This window comes from Asparagus officinalis, chromosome 6 (genome assembly GCF_001876935.1).
Source record: "Asparagus officinalis chromosome 6, Aspof.V1, whole genome shotgun sequence".
NCBI lineage: Eukaryota > Viridiplantae > Streptophyta > Magnoliopsida > Asparagales > Asparagaceae > Asparagus > Asparagus officinalis.
This window is the reverse complement of record NC_033799.1, coordinates 29,326,748-29,350,626: the sequence shown is the minus strand read 5'-3', so window position 1 is coordinate 29,350,626 and position 23,879 is coordinate 29,326,748. Positions and strand designations below refer to the sequence as shown.

Genomic DNA, 23,879 nt, shown 5'->3' with positions numbered 1-23,879 from the left:
GGCTAAACTTAGAACAAAACCTAAAAATTGCACCAACTACCGTTATACAGAACATAAAAATTGTATTAATGGCTAAACTTAGAACAAAACCTAAAAATTGCACCAACTACCGTTATACAGAACATAAACATCCTGTTGGGAAGAAATATTTGGAGGTGATGGAGAAAGTGTTTAAGAATTCGGGAGACAATAGAAAATTTAGGAAGAAGAAGATTTTTATTTCTTTTGAACACCTTAGAACAACTTGGAACTTCTTGATTACAAATGAGAGGGAATGGGAGGTATTTATAGCCTCCAAAGTACAAAATATCTAGAATATTTTAATCATAAATCTAGAGAGTTCTAGCATAATATCTAGAATTTTATATTACAATTATCTAGAGAAATATCTAGATATTCATTCTCTATAATTTTCTAGAACATTTTAAGGAGGTGGAGATGTTTAGATATTTCTAGAGAAAACTCTAGAACTTGGATCAAGTATTGGGTTTTGGCCCAACAAGTGATAATTGGATCATTGATCCAATAATTAAACTTGATCCAAAATCAAGTTTACTTTTCAACACCCCCTCTTAAACTTGATTTTGCTACTCCAAGCAAACTCCTCATCTTGATAAAATCTTCGCGCTTGAGAGGCTTGGTGAAGATATCAGCTACTTGATCATTCGTCTTCACGTACTCCAATTGAACGTCCCTCTTGGTAACACACTCTCTAATGTAGTGATAACGAGTGTCAATGTGCTTACTTCGATCATGGAAGACTGGGTTCTTCGCCAAAGCTATTGCTGACTTATTATCCACTAAGATCTTCGTTGACTCCTTTTGTGGCAAACTCAACTCCTTTAATAGGTTCCGTAACCAAACAGCATGGCAAACACATGAAGTAGCCGCTACATACTCTGCTTCACAAGTAGAAAGGATGACAATTGGTTGCTTCTTTGACATCCATGTGAAAGCTGTATCTCCAATGAAGAACACGAATCCGCTTGTGCTTTTTCGGTCATCTACGTCTCCACCCCAGTCGCTATCGCTAAATCCAACAAGCTTGTAATCGTCAGAAACAGAGTAATACAAGCCAAAGTTTATGGTACCTTTGATATAGCGAAGTATCCTTTTAGCTGCCTTGAAATGAGTTGTTGTTGGATGCTCCATGTATCGGCTCACAACTCCGACTGCATATAGGATGTCAGGTCTTGTGCACGTTAAGTAGCGTAGGCTTCCAACCAAGCTCTTAAATAGTGTTGGATCTACACTCTCTCCTTCTTCTTGCTTTGACAATTTGGCTCCACATTCCATTGGCGTGCTTACTGGATTCGAGTCATCCATCTTGAACTTCTTAAGAACCTCTTTAGCATAGCCTTCTTGAGTAATGAAAATTCCATTATCTTCTTGTCTCACTTCAATTCCAAGGTAGTAAGACATCAATCCAATATCGGTCATCTCGAACTCCTTCGTCATCTCCATCTTGAATTCCTCGAACATACTTGGATTGTTGCTTGTGAATATCAAGTCATCTACATACAAGCATGCAATCAATATATCATTGTTTTGAGTTTTTATATAGAGTGCATGCTCATATGGACACTTGATGAAACTTTTCTCCTTGAAGTACTTATCAATTCGAGTATTCCAAGCTCTTGGTGCTTGTTTTAATCCATAAAGCGCCTTCTTTAACCTCAAGACTTTGTCTTCTTCTCCCTTGATTATGTAGCCTTGTGGTTGCTCAATGTAAACTTCTTCTTCAAGATCTCCATTTAAGAAGGCTGATTTGACATCCATTTGATGTATCCTCTAATTTTTTTGAGCTGCCAATGAAATGATTAATCTAACAATTTCTAGACGAGCAACAAGAGCGAATACCTTGTCATAGTCGATTCCCGCTCTTTGACTATAACCTTTTTCCACCAATCTTGCCTTGTATCTTTCAACTTCTCCTTTAGAGTTCTTCTTTGCTTTGTACACCTACTTCACACCGATCGCCTTATGCCCATTTGGAAGTGAAGCTAACTCCCATGTCTCATTCTTTTGTATCGCATTTGGAAGTGAAGCTAACTCCCATGTCTCATTCTTTTGTATCGCCTTGATCTCTTCATCCATTGCATTTCTCCATGTCTTCTTCTTCATAGCTTCTTCGAAATTCATGGGCTCGCAATCCGCAAATAGACAAAATAAAGTAAGATTGTCTTGATTTTCAGTTACCTCGTAAAGTTCTTGCAGACTTCTGAAACGTGGAGTCCTTTCGCTCGAACTTTCATCTTCTTGAGAGCTTGTTGTTGGTGAAGTTGGTAGGGGTAACAGGCTCCTCTCTTGGTTGCTCCAATTCATCTTCTTCAACATGTGGAAAGAAGTTGTAGTCTTCATCATTTGATCTCCAATCCCATTCTCCTTTTTCATCAAAGATGACATTTCGACTGATGATTGTCTTCTTTGTATCAGGATTGTAGAGCTTGTAGCCTTTGGAGTTGGCATCGTAACCAATGAAGATGTACTTCTCACTTTTGTCATCTAGTTTGCTCCGCTTCTCGTCCGGTACATGAGCGTGAGCAAGGCTTCCAAAGACTCTTAGATGAGAAACACCGGGCTTCCTTCCGCTCCAAGCTTCTTGTGGTATTTTTCTCAAAACACTTCTTGTTGGAGATCGATTTGATAGATAAACCGCGCATGCAACTGCTTCTGCCCACAATTCTTTTGGTAGTTTCTTACTTTTGAGCATGCTCCTCGCCATTTCAAGGATTGTCCGGTTCTTCCTTTCCGTAACTCCATTTTGTTGAGGGGACCTCGGCACCGTCAATTATCTTCGAATACCGTTATCTTCACAATACTTCTCAAATTCCTTGGATGTGAATTCTCCTCCACGGTCGGATCTCATGGCTTTGATCACAAGGCCACTTTCCTTCTCGACATGGGCTTTGAACTTTTTGAAGTTTTTAATCACTTCTGATTTTTCCTTCAAAAAGTAAACCCATGTTTTTCTTGAAAAATCATCAATAAAGAGAAGAAAGATTTTTCCTTCAAAAAGTAAACCCATGTTTTTCTTGAAAAATCATCAATAAAGAGAAGAAAGTAGTTACTTTTACCGAGTGATCTTGATAAAGAGAAGAAAGTAGTTACTTTTACCGAGTGATCTTGGTTTGATCGGGCCACATACATCTGTATGTCTGAGTTCCAATGGCTTCCGCGCTCTTGTGTCTGACTCCTTTGGAAAGCTCATTTTGAATTGCGTTCCAAGTAGACACCCTTCACACACTTGATTTGGATGGTTGATGCAAGGCAATCCTCTCACCATCTCCTTTTTAGAAAGTAGATCTAATCCTCCAAAGTTGAGATGCCCGAATCGAAGATGCCAAAGCCAGGACTCCTCCTTGTAGCACATCTTGAGATATTGTGCGATGTCATTTTGAATGTTAAGAACAAACATTCTATTCTTTGACATCGGCACCTTGGTAATGAGATTATTTTCTTGGTCTCTTATAGAAAGGTTATTATCCTTTAATCGAATATCATAACCTTTCTCTAAGAGTTGTCTTATTATCCTTTAATCGAATATCATAACCTTTCTCTAAGAGTTGTCCAAGGCTCAATATATTGGTCTTCATGCTTGGGATATAGTAAACGTTGGAAATAAATTGATGATCTTCATTCTTCAATCGGATGAGAATATTTCCTTTACCTTTCACCTCCATCTTCGATTCATCTCCCAAAGCCACATTTCCTTTCACCGATTTATCAAGCTCCACGAACATGCTTCTTTTTCCGCACATGTGATTGCTTGCACCGCTATCGAGGTACCACTTGTGAACCTCATCTTGTTCATCTTTCTTGCACATGTGATTGCTTGCACCGCTATCGAGGTACCACTTGTGAACCTCATCTTGTTCATCTTTCTTGTAATCCATCAATAGCATATCATCTTCTTGGCTTCTTTCTTCAACATAATTGGACTTCTCTTCAACTCTATTATTGTTCGGAGCTTTGCATTCGGAAGCATAGTGTCCAAACTTTCCACAATTATAGCATTTAACGCTTGACTTATCGTACCTTGGTTTTTGATTTCCTCTCCCACGACCTCTTGATGAGCTTTCTCCTCTTTGGTTGGTGTTGTCATCATGAGGCCTCCAACCTCGTCCATTTCCATATCCACGACCTCGTCCTCGGACTTGACCGCCACCTCATCTTTGATAACTTCGTTCGCTTTCTTCTTTAGTTTGATCAATCCGTATCTTGAGTACTTATTCTGCAATATCTTCCTTCTTCTTCTTCTTTTCTTCATAAGCTTGTAACGACCCAAGAAGTTGCTCCATCGTCATAGCCTCCAAATCCTTTGTTTCTTCAATGACAGTGACAATATGCTCGAATTTTGGATCCAACGATCTAAGAACCTTCTCCATGATTCTCACCTCATCTAACTTCTCGCCATTTCTCTTTAGGTTATTAGTAACCGTTAAAACTCTTGAGAAGTAATCGGAGACGAGTTCACCTTCCTTCATTTGCAACGCTTCAAATTCTCCTCTTAGAGTTTGAAGACGTACCTTCTTGACTTGATCTGCTCCCTCGTAAGAAGTTCGAAGCTTCTCCCATGCTTCTTTGGCCGTCTTTGCTCCCGCGACCTTCTCAAATGTATCTTTATCTAGACCTTGATAGATTAGACAGAGATCCTTCTTGTCTCTCTTCCTTGAGTCTCTCAAACTATCCTTTTGAGTTTGAGATAGACTACCATCATTCTCCGGTTCAATGAAGCCTTTCTCGACTATCTCCCACACGTCATGTGCTCCTAGGATAGCCGTCATTCTTAGACTCCAATTGTCATAGTTGCTCTTTGTGAGCATCGGAACTTGAAAGGGAACACCGTTACTCGCCATCTTTAAGGGAATCTTCTAGCTCTGATACCACTTTGTTGGGAAGAAATATTTGGAGGTGATGGAGAAAGTGTTTAAGAATTCGGGAGACAATAGAAAATTTAGGAAGAAGAAGATTTTTATTTCTTTTGAACACCTTAGAACAACTTGGAACTTCTTGATTACAAATGAGAGGGAAGGGGAGGTATTTATAGCCTCCAAAGTACAAAATATCTAGAATATTTTAATCCTAAATCTAGAGAGTTCTAGCATAATATCTAAAATTTTATATTACAATTATCTAGAGAAATATCTAGATATTCATTCTCTATAATTTTCTAGAACATTTTAAGGAGGTGGAGATATTTAGATATTTCTAGAGAAAACTCTAGAACTTGGATCAAGTATTGGGTTTTGGCCCAACAAGTGATAATTGGATCATTGATCCAATAATTAAACTTGATCCAAAATCAAGTTTACTTTTCAACACATCCATCCCAACATTAATTATAAAATGTTGGTTCTCTTTGAATAAAAAATAGATCAAAGTTCAAATTGTTGGATTTTTTGGTCAAAACTGCTTTCCAAAATGAGTTTTCAAACTATATATATTAACTACAAGTACTTTTCATAAATGCTTAGTAGCCTAGTGGAAAGTTTATGTTTTAGTATTTCAAAAGGTCCCTTGTTCGAGGCTTGTCAACGGCAAGTCGAGAAGTGTTTTATTTGAATTAATCCCTCATAAGTTCTAGTGGGTCGTAGGTCGGGGAATTGGAGCTAATCGGGCTGAGGCGCTAAGTGGCGCTTTGTTAGGCGTACTTTACACTTCGCACGGAGGCATCAGGGCGAGGTGGCGCCACAAAGGTTGCCTCGCAAGCTGCTTCGCAGCATGTGGATGAGCTACGTATTCGCACGAGGGTGACCCTAGCGTTCTCGTAGTTTGACAAGGTTCGCTCGTTCGACGAGGTTCGTCTATCATACGAGGTTCGCCTATTTGACGATGTTCGTTCGTTCGACGAGGTTCGTCTGTCATACGAGGTTCGCTTGTTGACGAGGTTCGTCTGTCATACGAGGTTTGCCTGTTTGACTATGTTCGCTCGTTCGACGAGGTTCGTCCGTCATACGAGGTTCGCCTGTTTGACGATGTTCATTTGTCAAACGAGGTTCGTCTGATTTGTTGAGATGTGACCCTCGCGTTTCGTGGCATCGCATCCATTGATTGTCTCGTATTCAGGAGTTAATGAATGCAGCAGTTACAACAACATTAAGAGCAATTTAATGCATTGATGTTATAATCTTAATTGTCATTAAGAATTGTAACGGTCACATTAATTACTAGTGACTCTTGAGCTGGCCTTAGAGGCCTATAAATAGCGCCCTTGGGCAGCTCTTGGTTGCTGCTGGAAATCCTCTCGCGAGCGTGGAACACGAACGTTATGAGTTGAAAATCCTCTCTCGACCGTGGAACACGAACGTCACGTGCTGGAATACGAACGTCGATCCCGACGTTATTGCTGTTGTGCTGTTGCTGCAGAAACTTGTGCCTACAGGAACTTGTCTTAAACTGAAAGGTTTTGAACCGTAAGGTTCTGAGATCGAGGAGATCTTTTGCCTTGATCGAAAGGTCTTAAAGATCGAGAAGATCTTAACAATACTGGGTTGGTGCACACCAGAGTACTATACTGCTGTTCCTAGAAGCAGTTTGGCCTTGGGATCCTTACACCGGAGTAGGCCAAATATTGCTTTAAGCATAGTGTTTCACAAACACACAGCAGTTAACTAAAAAATTTAAAATAACAGCACATCATCCTTTACTATTCAATTCCAGATTTAACCATAATTTCCAACAATATTAAAGCAATATTTCTGATCTACTAATGGATCATGCGAGGACTCTTGGAGTGGACTGTCTCAAGTTAGAAAACTTTGATGGATCTAACTTTAACGCATCGAAAAGTGATTTTTGGGATGCAACTCCTAAAAATCTACTATGTGGTTTCTGAGGAGAAACCTGACTTTGAAGAAGACTCAGAGTCTGAAGCCTCTTGGGATAAAGATGATCATTTCTGTAGTAGTTATCTCTTTAACTGTCTGGCTGATCATCTGGCAGATGCTTATACCAACAAGCCATCCGCAAAGGAAATCTGGAATGCTCTGGAGGAGCAATACAAGGATGAGGAGAAGCTTTCCAAGTCTCACCTCATTGATAAATTTCTGGACTTCAAGTTTGAAGATGACACTGAGGTTTTGCCTCAAGTCAAAGAACTCGAAAAACTTGTTATGAAGCTGAAGGATGAAAAGATCAGTCTTTGTCAAACCTTCATTTCTGGTGCAATTGTCAACAAGCTTCCTCCATTTTGGATGTCGTTCTCCACGGACATTCGAAGAAGGAAAAGACAGTCGACTCTGTCTGATTTGAAGAGGTTTATTCGGATCGAGGACGAGATTTGAACTCGCACAAAGAATGAGCTCCTAGCTAAGCAGAAGGCGTCTACTAACATGGTGGCAACTAACTCTGAGAAGGGTACAAATTCTTCTAAGAAAAAGAAATCTTTTAACAAAAAGAAGAATCATAATCCGAAGAACCTGAATGTTCAGAAGAAAGATAGGGCATTTTGCCAAAGACTGCAAAGCACCAAAGAAGGGAACAAAACACAATGTTAATCAAATTGATAATGGTGTGGCTATGCTCTTTCAGGTGACAACTCCCAGCAAAGTCTCTGGTTGGTGGTTAGATACAGGTGCTACCTGTCATGTCTGTTCCAATAGAGATTTGTTCACTTCCTATGTTGCTGCCAAAGAGAATGTATCAATGGCTGATCGTTCTGTGGTTCCTGTTCTTAGAACTGGGACTGTGGTGCTGACTCTTTCTTTAGGGAAGACTCTCACATTGAAGGATGTGAAACATGTTCCCTTAATTGCTAAAAACATAGTCTCTGGAAGCCTGCTGTGTGACGCTGGTATGAGGCTAGATTTCCAAGGAGGAAAGTCTGTGTTATCTTTTAAAAAAATATATTTTGGCAATGCATATCATATTGATAGCATGTATAAGATCAATACTATTGTACCCAACTCAGTTGTAAATGAAGTATCATCTTCTGCTTACTCCTCTGTATTATGGCATAATAGGCTAGGACATGTAAATTATAGAAAGTTGTTTATCATGAAGAAGTTAGGGTTACTTCCGAAATGTGGGGGTAACAAACCTGATAAGTGTGAAGTATGTGCGTAAGCGAAGCTGATAAGGAAGCCATTTCCAAGTGTCACAAGGAGCACCAACTTATTGGATCTGATTCACTCAGATACTTGTGATTTCAAGAGCTTCGTCACTCGAGGCGGCATGAAGTACTTCATCACTTTCATTGATGACCACTCTCGCTTCTACCATGTCTACCTGCTAAAATCTAAAGATGAAGCTTTCAGCAAGTTCGTCGAGTTTCGGACTCGAGTGGAGAAGCAACTTGGACTTTAGGTGAAAAGACTCAGGAGTGACAGAGGAGGAGAGTATCGATCTAAGGAGTCGGAGGCATATTTCAAGGAGCATGGAATCATTGCTGAAACCACTGCTCCGTATTCTCCGCAATCTAATGGAATTGCAGAAAGGAAGAATCGCACATTAACCGAGATGGTGAATTCGATGCTAATCACATCCGGTCTACCTACATGCTATTGGGGAGAGGTTTTGCTGATGGCAAACTGGATTCTGAACAGAGTACCCTATTCCAAAACTAATAGTACTCCTCATCAGTTATGGTTAGGATATCCAGATCCTTTGGATAGTTTCAAAGTATGGGGGTGTCTCGCAAATGTTTGAGTTCCAGATATCAGAAGGCCTAAACTCGGATCAAAGGCAAACAGATGTGTGTTTCTTGGCTTTGCTGAAGATAGTGATGCTTGCAGGTTCCTTGATCTTGGAACCAACTCCATCATTGAAGCTCGAGATGCAGAACTCTTTGAGGATAAGTTTATCAAAGATAAAGGATTATTGCTCAATGATATAGAAGAGAATGCTAGTATGTCAGACGCACCAGAGGAGCTAGTTTCGCGAGAAACTAAAAATGTCGATGATGAAGGAGTTACTGAACCATCTTTCAAGCGTGTCAGAAGACAGAAAGATTTTGGAGATAATTTCATCACCTATAATGTGGAAGGAGACCCACAGACTTTCCAAGAAGCAATGCAGTCAACAGACGTTCTTCTATGGAAAGAAGCTATAGATGATGAGATGAATTCATTAATCCAAAATCACACGTGAGAGCTGGTGGATGTACCTGAAGGTGCTAGGCCTATCAGTTGTAAGTAATCTTCAAGAAGAAGCTTCGTCCTGATGATACTATTGAGAAGTACAAAGCAAGACTGGTGGCGAAAGGATTCTCTCAGAGAGAAGGAATAGATTTCTTTAACATCTATGCACCAATTTGTAGTATCACTACCATCAGAGTGCTTATCGCATGGGCGGCGATGAAAAGGTTCGTCATACATCAGACGAATGTGAAGACTGCCTTTCTCAATGGAGACCTCACAGAAGAGATCTATATGGAGAAACCAGAAGGACTTGATGCTCCAGCTGGTAAAGTTTGTAAACTTATTAAGTCTCTATATGGACTTAAGCAGGCACCAAAACTCTGGCATGAGAAGTTCGATGGGGTTGTTCGCAACAATGAGTATCAAGTCAGTGAGTCTGACAAGTGCCTATACATCAAGGTCGCTGAAGGGAAGATGATGGTTATCTGCCTCTATGTGGATAATATGCTCATCGTCAGGAGTGATTTGGAGATAGTAATATCTACCAAGAAATTTCTATCAGCTCAGTTCAGCATGAAGGACCTTGGATATGCGGACGTGATTCTCGGAATCAAAATCATATACTCTGAAGAAGGTATTGGATTGTCCCAATCTTATTATGTCGAGAGCATGCTAAGGAAGTATGGCTACTACGACCTGTCAGAACTGTTAGTGCCGTATGATTACAACAAGAAGCTTCGACCGAACACTAGAAGACCAGTGGAGCAGCTAAGGTACTCAAAGATAATTGGAAGTCTTATGTACGCGATGAGCTACACAAGGACATATATAGCATTTGCTGTAGGATGCTTAGTAGGTTTACAAGTAATCCTGGAAAGCTTCATTGGGATGCTGTCCAGAGATTGATGAGATACTTGAAAGGAACTACAGGTCTGGGCCTATTCTACACTGGATATCCGGCTATAATCGAAGGCTATTCAGATGCGAGCTGGTGCTTAGAACCATATGAGTGCAGATCTACTGGAGGTTTTCTCTTCACCATGGGCGGAGCTGCCGTCTCGTGGAAATCTAAAAATCAAACTATGATTGCACAGTCATTGATAGAATCTGAGTTCTTCGTACTCTGTGCTGCAGGAGATGAAGCTGAGTGGCTCAGTTGTATTCTCCGAGACCTTCCATTGATAGAATTGCAAGGCGCAATTATAATCTATTGTGATAATCAGGCAACGAGTGCTGTCGCAGCGAACTCGTTGTTCAATGAAAAGAAGCGGACCATTCGTCTGAAGCATGGCTATTTGAGAGAACTCATTTGCCAAGGAGTCATCTCGGTGATTGACGTTCGGTCTTCAGAGAATGTGGCTGATCCTTTAACTAAAGGTCTAAAAAATGACATAGTCGAAAGGACGTCTGCTGCAATGGGTCTCAAAGTTTTGTGAGTCTTACAAATACTTACCATGTTCATCCAATTATTAGTTCAAATCTTATGCTACTAATAATAAAGATAACTGGTTCAAAAGTCAAGTAAGATTTGTAAAGTTTAGTAAGTTTTACAAATACTTACCATTTCGTCAAGTTATTAGTTCAAAGCTTACGCTACTAATGACAAGATGATTGGTTCAAAAGCCAAGTAAGATTTACAAGTGAAATCCTATCATGTAAAGAGGTTGGCTCTTAAGCCTTAATGGGTCCAAAGCATTTCGGATGTGGGATGTTGGATAGGTAACATGCCTAAAGGACTCACCGATAATCCTATCATGTAAAGGGGTTGACTGTTAAGCCTTAATGAGTTCAAAGTATTTCGGATGCGGGATGTTTGATAGGAAACATGCCTAAAGAACTCACCTATGCCTGGGTGGAGATTTGGCCGTCTCCTATGGTGTCTTGTGGAAAGATACCTAGAGCCCTAGCAGAAACCAGGACTAGCACAGGGTCATAAATGTGCAAAGGCAAAGGAAAGTGTGGTTCAAAGTGAAAACTACCACAGATGAGTTTGATCTTATGATCGCTGGATTTTAGACATGTGCTGGTTCAAGTCTCTGCGACACCATGCACTGCTAGATTTTCACCTTTTAGTGATGGACATTTCCGTCGCTAAAAGTGAGAATTCCGTCGCTAAAGGTTTTAGCGACGGAAAAAGTGAAATTCCGTCGCTAAAATTTTGACGCTACATTCAGGGTACCTAAAAATAGTATTAGCGACAGAATTTTCGTCGCTAAAATACAGCGACGGGGTATTAGCGACGAAAAATTCGTCGCCATTTAAAAATTAAAAAAAATAAAAAAACATTAGCGACGCATTTCCATCGCTAATACTGTTTTTACCGACGGATCTGGCATCATTAATTTTTTTGTACACGTTTTCCGTCGCTAATTAGGTATTTAGCAACGGAAAATCCGTAGCTAAATTGGTATTTAGCAACAGAAAATACGTCGCTAAATACCTATTTAGGGACGGAATTGTTGTCATTAATTTTTTTTTGTGCACGTTTTCCGTCGCTAAAGATGTATTTAGCGACGGAAAATCCGTAGCTAAATACATATTTAGCAACGGAAAATCTGTCGCTAAAAATAGTCATTTATTTTTTTAAAAATATTTTGAAAATTAAAAAAACCCTGTACAATATCGATAATAATTTTAAAAAACCTGTTCAATCAGCAGTATAATATTCAATCTCACAAAAAACCTGTTCAATCAGCAGTATAATATTCAATCTCACGCATATATCACACATTTATTTCAATAAAAACAAATAAAAGTTTCCCGACAGGTACATAATAAATATTGTTTTTACAACACAAGAAATTGTTTTCAAAGTTTAATTAATTACAATCAATCCTCCTGATCATCATCATAATCCTCATCCTCAACACCAGCTGCATTATGACTACCCTCGGCTGCACCTTGTGAAGAAGTCTCGGCCTGCAAATATAAATCAAACGTTAACAAGGGTGTGTAACCGTTAATAAGAGTGCAAATATAAATATAATTCCTCCAACACCATAACACAACAACACAACACAATACAACACAATACAAAACAACATCACAACACAACACCACAATACCACAACACAACAACACACAACACTACACTACACAACACAACACAACACAACACAACACAACACTACACTACACAACACAACACAACACCACACCACACCACAACGCAACGCAACACAACACAACAAAATCACACAACAACAACAACAACACAAATCCCCACTACCATCACCACCATCAACACCCAATCCCCATTCCTCCCCCTACCACGACCAAACCCCCTACAAACCAATCACATAACAACCACCACAACACAACCCCACAACCAACCAACCAACCCACCAACCAATACCACCAACACTACGCACGCATGCACCATCAACACCACCATCACATAAAAACATTATAAGTATATATTTTGGGCTTTGTGTTAGGGTTAGAGTTAGGGTTTGTGTGTAACAGTTTATATCAGTGTGTATCAGTGTGTATGATATCATTTAGTCATGAAAAAAATTCATAACTAACTAAGAATATATATTTAATTCATTTAATTAAAAAAAGCAAAGTATATATATTACCTGATCCGACATAAAACGTCTCATATATGCCTCCTGAGCCTCCTGAGGCAGAGTCGACATGAATTGTGTGAACTCCAATTCTCTCTGCTCCCGGCGCCTCCGTTCTTCCTCTGCAATCCACTAAAATGATGTTTGCTGCAACTGCCAATCTTCAATCGCTTTTAACCGCTGCTCCATCGAGTCTTGATATGAACTGCTTCCTGGTGTTCCTGGTGGTGCTGCAGACTCGTAGGTGCTACTAGACTCGTGCGGCCTCTGCTCGGATCCTCTCCACCAGTATCTGTTCTTCCTACTGGGTCCAATGACTATCTCGATGGTGGAGTCCTCCTCCTCTCTACTTAGCTGGGCAGGAGTGTTAGAACAGACCTGAGACTGAGTCATTTACTCCTGTACCTTGGCATGTAATTTCTCCTGTGATATATCAAAACAACCCGGGCAAGTCGACTTACTAATGCTTGGCATGTAATTTCTCCTGTGATATATCAAAACAACCCGGGCAAGTCGACTTACTAATGATGCATTGATATGAAATTGAATATATAAATGAAAACAACCCGGGCAAGTCGACTTACTAATGATGCATTGATATGAAATTGAATATATAAATGAACTGCTGCTTACAGCCAAATCCTTATTCTTTGCTTTCTTCTCTTCATCGGCGTAATTCGGGCTCCAGGAAATCAGAATACGATCTGTAAAATGTCCGAGATCTCCCCTTCCCTATTTTATTCAAATATATCATTAACCCATAACCCTTAAATTATACTCAACTTGACAACTTAAAAGCTAATATTATATACCTCAAGCTCTAATTGATGATAATGCTGGTTGAAGGACCTGGAGCCCCTGTGATGCTCGTAACTGCGGGGCGCGTTGCGGTTCCTCCTTGCTATTTCAGCTTGAGCCTACAAAACAATGTCAAATCAAAACAATATAGAAATTCAAACTCTCAATTAAAAATATATACTTCAATAATACCTGAATTTCAGCCGTGTCCTAATAATCGCAAAGTGAAAAAAAAATCTACTCCATCCACACGCTCGTCAATATGCCAGTATCGCTCCCAATCTTCCGTTATTTGCAGAAAATATCTTTTCTTCACCTCAAACCACCATCTCTTGAACGATAAATTAATTTGCGTGAAGCAATAAGTTCAGGCACAAATATTATCGTCAAGAAAGAAAAATCGCTTCAGCATATAAAGAAAAAATAGATACAAATCAGTGTATTAAACATAATAATAAACTAATAACTAATAATGATAAAAATTAAAATAAATGATTCACACATATATATCTCCAACAAGCCACCAGCGCATCAATCCGTTGGGACTTCCACGTCAAAAAAATATTGAAGAAGTCATGTCTCCTGGCTATCGTGGCGAGAAAATTGTTGAAAGCATTGGCAAATGTCCCGACAGGCACTCTGTTTTCCCATCAGATCACGGCTCTCCGATGAATATCAGGGATGAGGTTCGTTTCCTTGGTAGCATTGCGGCCGCGCCTAGGAGGTCGCCCGGTACCTGCGAAACAACAAACCGGATGAAACAATGAATCAATCCATATTTGCTATTAAAATTTAAAATAATAACCGATAAACTATAAAAATCTATTCATACCTTTCAGTTCGAAGCATCTATGCTTTGCTTGTTCGTACCTATGCTGCGCGATAGGGCGCAAAGCATGATAAGAATCCTAATCCCCCTTCACCTTGGCCGGACCGTGGACTCGTTGATCCGTAATAGAATCTGGCGGTAGTGCTGCAGCTTCTAGAGCTGTGCTATACGGCTCAAATCTCCTCTCCTCCAATACATTTGCATGCGGTGGCGGTGGTATCTCAGCATGCTGTGTAGGATCAGCCTGTGTCTCCACGTCATGTGGAGCATCTCCGCGTGATGTGTCCTGTGGCTGCGAGTCATGTGTAGCATCTCCTCGTCCTGTGTAATAAATGTTAAAAAAAAATATTAGGCTCACGTTAATAGTTTATAGAAATGTACAGATATAACAAATAAATAAAAATACCTGACGTAAAGGCATGTGCGTCGCCTCCAGAATGTCTACCAAAAAGTCTCTCAAGCGCTTTCTTACGTAATCCTTTTGTCATCTATACTTTGAAAACATAATGAATATCCAATAAAAGCATATAATGCAAATAATTAATAAAATAGCACATGACAACAGAATCGCGTGTACATGATGTCTAATCAAACAGATAATATAAAGGCAATAATATAATACATGACATATCGTGATACATGATAACCCGTCAAACAGATAATATAAAGCCAATAATATAATACAATGAATGTTCTTTTTAATTCATAAGCTAGTATTACATTATTATGATGATGTTGAGGCTCTACTCTGTGACCGTGTGCGGATAGCCTGCGACCGTGTGCGTGCCGATGAAAAGACTGTTCTTATAGTTTTATCGACTCCGCTGCGGACATGTTTTTTACCTTTACGCCTTGGCTCACATATAATCGCAGGTACATCAGGGCGTGCTAGTGCAATTTTATTGTCCAGATTATTATTTTGTGTCAATGAAAACTCCTCGGCTATTTCGTCGGCCAAGATAACCTCCTCATCGTGATCTTCGTCAGACACGGCTTCATGAATGTAGGCTCTAGGCGGATTCTTAAGGATAACTCATTCGTTATTTTTCATTATATCTTTGACATAAAAGCACTGTTTGGCGTGAGAAGCTAACATGTATTTTTCAGACTGATGTATTTCCTTGTTAAGATTAACGATTGTGTAACCGTAGTCATCCTTCGCCTTTTTCTGTTCATACCAACAAACCTTAAACATCACATGACTGACTTCCTTATTAATCCCATAGAAAATCTCCACGATGTCTTCTACCTGACCGTAGCAATAGATTTCCCCTTGTATCGGATTTAGATCTTTTGAACTAGTGTATGACAGTTGCGAGAAGGAGCAGAACACACCGTTGTTTTGCGTTTGTCGTCTCTCTTCGAGACCGACGGTGTTAAACCTAAAGTCGTTGACACAGTAGCCTCCATAATGCTTAACCACATTAGAAGGACCTCTGGCATATAAACAAACTTTCTCAGACAGGTTAACACCATTCGTAATCCGTTTGTCAACCTTTAAGAAAAGAAGCAAATAGTTTACATATCTGGTGGCAGACACATATATTTGATATACGAATCAGAAATGTAAAAAGATCTTACTTCACCCTTCAGCCATACAGTGAATTGTCTAGAGTGTGTGTCCATAACTCTCTTATTTTTTGTTCTGCATTTAAGAGTAGTCTGGACATATCGGATGTGAAGCCTAGACAAGAAGCATTTATAACGATTAAATAGAGATAATTATTGTGAGGTGATATAATCTGATTCAAACAGTTAAATACTTACGCCGTGTGTATGTTAAATGTAGTATCATTACTCAGGATATATGTGTGGGCTTGATCTAGCTCTATTTTGGGGAATCTAGTATCCTCCCTACGATCATTGTAGAATGTACCGTCAATTATTCGTTGGGGACGGTTTAGCCTTGCTCCACGCCCCGCAAGTAACGAGAGATAAAATTCAAACTCTCGTCACTTATGTAGTTCTCTGCAATCGACCCTTCAGGACGTGCACGATTATGCATTAGTTGTTTCATAAAACCCAAATACCTACAAGCATATAGTTTCATGATTTGTGACAAAATGGAACTGAGAAACGTAATTTGACAAATATTAAATGAATATTATAATAAAAATACCTCTCCACGGGATACATCCAGCGATATTGAACTGGTCCTACGATGCGGGCTTCGTATGCTAAATGTATTATGAGATGCACCATGACCGTGAAGAATGAGGGTGGAAATAGTATTTCCATTTTACACAGTGTTGTAGGCAATAAAAATTGCCTTTAAATCCTTATCAGAGAAGTTCAGAACAAAACTGCTAAAACCTCGCCCGAAATAGCAAAAGGGGGAAAACACTGATAAAAAGGGGAAAACACAGATATCTCCCAAACCGTAAGGAATTTGGCGAAATGGAGGAAGTGAACCAAAGCCTTTTGCTTGGTTCGGATGGCTCCGTCTCATCGAGATAGACGATTTTCATATATAATTCGTCCAATTCCGACTTACAGTTTGAAAGTTACGGCCTATTCTTCGATCCATGCTCAGGAGCTCGCCTGCAGCTCGAATTTCGCCTGCACGATCAAGACCCAATTTTGCCTGCACACCTGAGCTCGCCTACAGACCCAGCTCACCTGCAGACCCAAGTCTGCCTGCAGACCCAAGTCTGCCTGCAGACCCAGTTCGCCTGCAAGCTCGCCTGTAGACCCAAGTCTGCCTGCAGTCCCAAGCTCGCCTGCAGACCCAAGATGCAGACTCGCCAGCTCACTGTTAACTGCCCACTTGGAGTATGGGAATAGTTACATCAGTGGTCAAATCCCACAAATCAAGGGAGAAAGCATGGCGCTCCTCACCTAGCAAGAATAGGGTGGCTGACAGGACCCCCTAAGTGGTCACATCCCACAGCTAGGGTGGCTGACAGGACCCCCTGAGTGGTCACATCCCACAGCTAGGGCGACTGGCTCCCTCACCTCTATTAGTGGTCAAATCCCACGAATCAAGGGATGACCCATGCCATCCCTTACCTATTAAAACCCATCTTCAGCCGGCATGAAGGGGGGATTGGCCGTTGCATATTCTGCTGGCTAATCTCCCAAAGGTTGAACCTGGACTTTTGCCAAAGGCTCCCTCATTTGAGAACTGAAGCTCCGGCAGTAACTTCGATCGGATCGTCCAAGGGAAGCAGACTCGGCACGAGCACCGAGCGAGGCGTCCTATCGCCACCGAAGAACCCACGTTAAACAAGGAGGGCATTCTCTCCGCTTCTGTTGTAAACATTTGATTATTAGTTTATAATAAGCCATTCTTATCAATACAAATGAAGTTTCCTGTTTTCAGGAGATCAAAATTTACACCTACAAGTGTATTAGCAACATGTCTCTCTAATTCTTCAAACTCCCTAACATCAATCACCTTAGAGCACAGTTGCTTGAAGAAACCATAGAATTCTATTACCACCATTGCGAGTTCCTTATCAGCATGTCGCAACGCAACCGGGAGAAGTTGATGTAATAGAATATGATGGTCATGTGTCTTGAGTCCCAAAATCTTTCTGTCCTCAATATGCATATTTGCTGAAATGTTTGAAGCATAACCATCCGGTGTCTTCACGGACTTTAGAAATAAACACATATTGTGGACCTCATCCTTCGACAGTGTGACACGGGAGGCTGGGAGTTCAAACTTTCTTTCGCCCTTATCTATAGCTTGCAGTTCTGGACGAATGTTCAATTCTGTTAGGTCTCGACATGCCCTTAAGTCATCTTTTGATTTTTTCCCGTCCTGCAACAAAATGTTCAAGAGATTCTCGCATATGTTATTCTCGATGTGCATGACATCCAAGTTGTGACGTATTTTTAAACTTCTCCAATATGGCAGCTAATAAAATATGCTGAATTTTGACCATCCATGAGGAAGTTCGGTGCCCTTTGAGACACGCCCATGCGACTGGACATTGCGAGACTTATTTCCTTTCGATTTTCCCTTCAAAAATAGCTTACCCTTTCCCATTCCCTTCCATTTTGGCTTTAATATTTTTCTCCTAACCCCAAATGGGTTTTCTTTGTTGAATCTTTTTTTCCAAATATTTTTTTAGGTAAAGGATGTAGAAGCTCAAATATTTCTTCTCCGATCAGCCTTAGTGGTGCCAATCTACTTTCTGGATTGCCGTCGAACTTTCCTACTAACTTTATGAACTTGTGCCCCTTAGGAAACCATCTTCTGTGTTGCCAATAACAAAACTTATGGCTGTACTTCAGGAACTTTCCCTCATAGTCTGACATGCAAACCGGACAAGCAATCTGACCCTTCGTCGACCATCCAGACAGGTTAGCGTATGCCGGGAAGTCATTAATTGTCCACATGACCATTGCCTGCATACAGAAAGACTCCTTACCATAAGCATCATAAGTGCTGACACCTTTTTCCCAAAGAAGCTTCAGGTCATCAATTAATGGTTGGAGGAAAACATCAATGTCATTTCCAGGAGAATATCTTCCAGGGATCAAAAGTGATAGTATCATGTACGGTTGCTTCATGCACATCGACGGCGGCAGGTTGTACGGTGTCAGCAACACTGGCCAGGTAGACCAAGCAGAGCTCATTAATCCAAACAGATTAAATCCGTCGCTAGCAAGCCCCAGCTTAATATTCCGAGACTCTTTACCAAAGTCAGGGTATATACGGTCGATGTGCTTCCATGCCTCACCGTCCGCAGGATGTCTCAGTTTCCCGTCCTCTTTACGGTCGGTCGAGTGCCATTGCATATTCTCAGCCAGCTCGATAGATATATAAAACCGCTGCAGACTAGGAATAATTGGAAAATATCGGAGAACCTTCGTAGGGATTCTGCTCTGCTTATTAGATGCACCGCCTTCGGATGTGCTTGTAACTTCTCCTTTCCAACGTGATACATGACACGTCGGACATTCCTCCAGAGCTTCATTACCCTTATTATACAAGATGCAGTCGATAGGACAGGCGTATATCTTCTTGTAATCAAGCCCCAGCGTATCAACAATCTTGTGGGCTTCGTAATAGGTCGCGGGGATGCTTTTCTCGCCGCCTAGAATGACTTTCCTCAACAAATCTAATAACATCTCAAAATGTGTAACAGCCATCCCACTGAGTGTTTGGATATGAATAAGCCTCAGCATAAAAGAAAGCCTTGTGAACTCCTTACACCCCTCGTATAATGGTGACTCGTTTTCTTCAACAAGTCTCATCAATCGATCTACATCTTGAAACATATCATTAGTGTTGACATCACTCATCGACAGCGCTGCAAGAATATCTTCTAACATATCAGTCGTGTCAACTGTCGGATTGCTGACTTCAGTGAATTCTTCCTCTGATTGCATCACCGGGACGCCTTCACCGTGATGACTCCAAAATACATAAGAGCTATCAAATCCATTGATTGACAGATGAAAACTTACGTCACTCCTAGTGAGCATTTTACCGTTCCTGCAATTCTTACAAGGACAAAAAATCGACCCGCTTAGCGACCGTAGAGGGTTTGTGTCAGAGTAGGCTAAGAAAGCTTCTATCCCATCCTTGTATCGGGTGTCTAGATACCTTCGATCACGTGGTATGCTCATGAACGATTTGTCAGGAACTGTCCGCATCTAGAATTTAAAAATTAATGGAAGTGAGCATATCCCTACATATATCATTTCAATTTAGGGATGTAAACGTGTGTTCAGAGGACCGCATGTGTGACCGGCTGTCAGAGGAAGGCTTCTATCCTATTAGGTATGTAAACGTGACGTGTATATGTATTTACGTGTGTTCAAGTATACTTTCAATTCGTTAAAATTTTGACAGCACCTACCCACTGTTCTCCGAGTATACTATAGTGGGAAGGATATACTCCTGCATATCCCTCCGTAATTTGTACACGAAGAACAACGAGTAAGCGCCGACGAAACTCTGACGAAAAGAAAGTACACAAGAACACAAGTAAACACATATACACGCCATGTTTACATACCTAACCCGTCCAAACTAGACAGATCCAATAAATATTTATATATAAGCCCCCTGTCATATACGCGTACAAAAAGGTTGTCGGACCGAACAAGATGGTCTCGTATCTGCCAACGATCCTGTACGCGTATGTGACAAGTAAATAAAGAGATTATATATAGTATTTATTGGACGGAGAATTCTACGGTTCGAAAATATGAGTGTACGGTGTGTGCAGTTTCTATGTAATTAGCGATATAATAGTTACGCTAACCCCTTATCCTCACCCTCACCCCCACCCACCCTCACCTAACCCTAACCCTAACCCTTAACCTCAACCTCACCGTTACCCCCACTCTCACCCTCACCCTCACCTAACCCTAACCCTCACCCTCACCCTCACCTTCACCCTCCCTTAACCCTAACCCTAACCCTAACCCTAACCTTAACCCTCAAACTCACCCTCACCCTACCCCCACCCCCTCCTAACCCTAACCCCACCCTCCGACCTCACCCTCACCGATCTCTAACCCTAACCCTCACCCTCACCTAACCCTAACCCTAACCCTCAACCTCAAATAACCCTAACCCTAATCCTAACTCTAACCCTAACCCTCACCGAACCCAAACCCAAACCCTAACCCTCACCCTCACCATCACCCCCACCCTCACCTAACCCTAATCCTAACCCTAACCCTTCCCTAACCCTAATCCTAACCCAAACCCTAACCCTAACCCTAACCCTAATCCTAACTCTAACCCTAACCCTCACCGAACCCTAACCCTAACCCTCGTCTAACCCTAACCATAACCCTAATTAAATTTATTTTTTTATATTATAATTCCATCAAGATGAATATTTTTTATTAGGGTTTGGGTGTTTTGCATAATTTTTTTGTTTTGCCAAAATTAAACTCTAATTGTAAAAATTAAATTATAATTACAAAAATTAACAAATCTCTCTTTCTCCCCCCCCCCCTCATATCTCTCCTTCTCTCTCCCTCTCTTCTTGCGGTTGGCCGACTGCCGCGGCGACGCCGGACCGTACTGAGGCAGAGAGAGGAGAGAGGAAGGATAGATTGAGAGGGGGAGCAGAAGCAGCAGATGAAGGGGGGGGGGCGAGATGGCGTACCTTGAGAGGCAAGGGGCGGAATGAGAGCAGAGAGGGGCGTGGACCCTGGCGGTGGCAGCAGCAGAGGGAACGGAGGCGCGCTGGAGCGGCCGGAGGAACGCGCTCTCCGATAATTGGACAAGGCGAAAATGAGATGAGAGAGTCGGGTGGAATCTGTTGGACAGAGCGAGGGGGCATGCCAGGCAGAGAGTCGAGGGGCGCATGGAATTCGAAAAGCGGGGGCAATCAGATGTTATTGGGCGCAGGCTGCCCAAAAAATTTAGGCGCCCGCGCCCAAAAAATTTTTGCCCAGGAAAGTTTTAAGACGGAATTTACATCGCTAAAACAGGCTTTAGCGACGGAAAATTTCCGTCGCTAAAAATCCGTCGTTATATATTTAGCGACGGAAATTTCCATCGCCAAAAAATATATATTCCGTCGGCAAATGTTTTTTGCCGACAGAACAATAGCTACGGAAAATTCCGTCGGTATATATCATGTTATAGCGACAAAAATTTTCGTCGCTATTGTGCCGTAGGTAAACCGCTGATTTCTAGTAGTGATGCATCCATCTTCTATTCAGTTGGTCTAAGGGGGATTCAAGTCCTTGCGACATCTACCTTATGCACAACGATTGAAACGACGGCACCATAACACGACACTAGTTTAAAAACTTGTGGGAGATTGTTGGATTTTTTTGGTCAAAACTGCTTTCCAAAATGAGTTTTCAAACTATATATATATTAACTACAAGTACTTTTCATAAATGCTTAGTAGCCTAGTGAAAAGTTTATGTTTTGGTATTTCAAAATGTCCCTTGTTCGAGGCTTGCCAACGGCAAGCCGAGAAGTGTTTTATTTGAATTAATCCCTCATAAGTTCTACTAGGTCGTGGGCCGTGGGCCGTGGGCCAATGGGCCGGGGATCGGGGCTAATCGGGCTGAGGCGCTAAGTGGCACTTTGTTAGGCGCACTTTGCACTTCGCACGGAGGCATCGGGGCGAGGTGGCGCTGTTTTACGCCACGAAGGTTGCCTCGCAGGCTGCTTCGCAGCATGCGGACGAGCTACGTATTCGCACGAGGGTGACCCTAGCGTTCTCATAGTTTGACAAGGTTCGCTCGTTCGACAAGGTTCGTCTGTCATACGAGATTCGCCTGTTTGACGATGTTCGTTCGTTCAACAAGATTCGTCTGTCATAAGAGGTTCGCTTGTTGACGAGGTTCATCTATCATATGAGGTTCGCCTGTTTGACTATGTTCGCTCGTTCGACGAGGTTCGCCTGTTTGACGACGTTCGTTTGTCAAACGAGGTTTGTCTGATTTGTTGAGACGTGACCATCGCGTTTCATGGCGTCGCGTCTATTGATTGCCTCGTATTCAGGAGTTAATGCATGTAGCAGTTACAATAGCATTAAGACCAATTTAATGCATTGATGTTACAATCTTAATTGTCATTAAGAATTGTAACGGTCATATTAATTGCTAGTGACTCTTGAGCTGGCCTTAGAGGCCTATAAATAGAGCCCTTGGGCAGCTCTTGGTTGCTGCTGGAAATCCTCTCGCGAGCGTGGAACACGAACGTGTTAGCCCTTATGTTTTGATGATATTTTACAACCACCATTATCGGTACTAATTGCTTATTAAGTGATAATACAGTTTATATACATATCAAGCATGTTAGTACCACTAATGAAGGATTGGATGGAATATGCGCTACAACGATGATATCCAAAGGAGGAGGAGACATAGTGATTGTTTTCGGTAAAAGTTACCTTCATTGCTGAATTCATTATAATATCAATCGTTTACAAAGAATTCAAATTTTAACAAAAGAAAATGAAAGATTACAACTTTCTCGAAAATAACACAAGATCCGTTCGTCGTTTCTTGCTTGCGTGGGTCTTTAGCCGGTGACGGGGACGTCGATATCCGTGGACTACCTGACAATCAAATCAGATCCAGTACTCCGTTGATTCGCGAAGGAATCTAGAAGCAGAAGCGCTTATCTCGGCAACGGCGAGATAATTGCTCTTCTTAGGATTATCGCAACGGGATAATCCTAAGGATCGGATGCGGGTGGTGCAGATCTGAAGAATCTCTCTCTCTAGAGTTGAAGAACTCGATCAATCTTTAATCCGGCAGGGCTTCGCCAATTCTCCAAAATTCCAGATCCAGAAAAATGAGGGCCTGAGGCTGTATTTATAGGCTCGAGGGAGTTCGGGTGGTTGAAACTACATAAAAGCCTGTTTTTTAGAACTGGAGACACCCCTGGGTGTCTCAGCAAGACCGAGACACCCTAGGGTGTCTCGGCCTTGGCCAAGACACCTTGGGGTGTCTCTCTTGTGCCGAGACACCTCGGGGTGTCTCAACTCAGGCTGAGACGTCCTTTTCCGTGCACTTGTCCGTTTCCGCCGTAATTTCTTCGTCCGAACTCGGATTTGAGTGATTCAAAGTGCGTTGGAAAGCTGACAAGGAGTTCTATAAGCTCTAATGATTATATCATTGTGGATTAAGCTGGAATAAGAGTGTCGTTTCATCTTTTGT

At 41.4% G+C, this 23,879-nt stretch overlaps 1 protein-coding gene across 1 annotated transcript; it reads right to left on the bottom strand.

Moving 5' to 3' along the window:
- Positions 4,230-4,859, bottom strand: LOC109845985. The gene has a single exon (XM_020415211.1). The coding sequence runs from the start codon at positions 4,857-4,859 to the stop codon at positions 4,230-4,232; it is 630 nt and encodes a 209-aa protein (XP_020270800.1).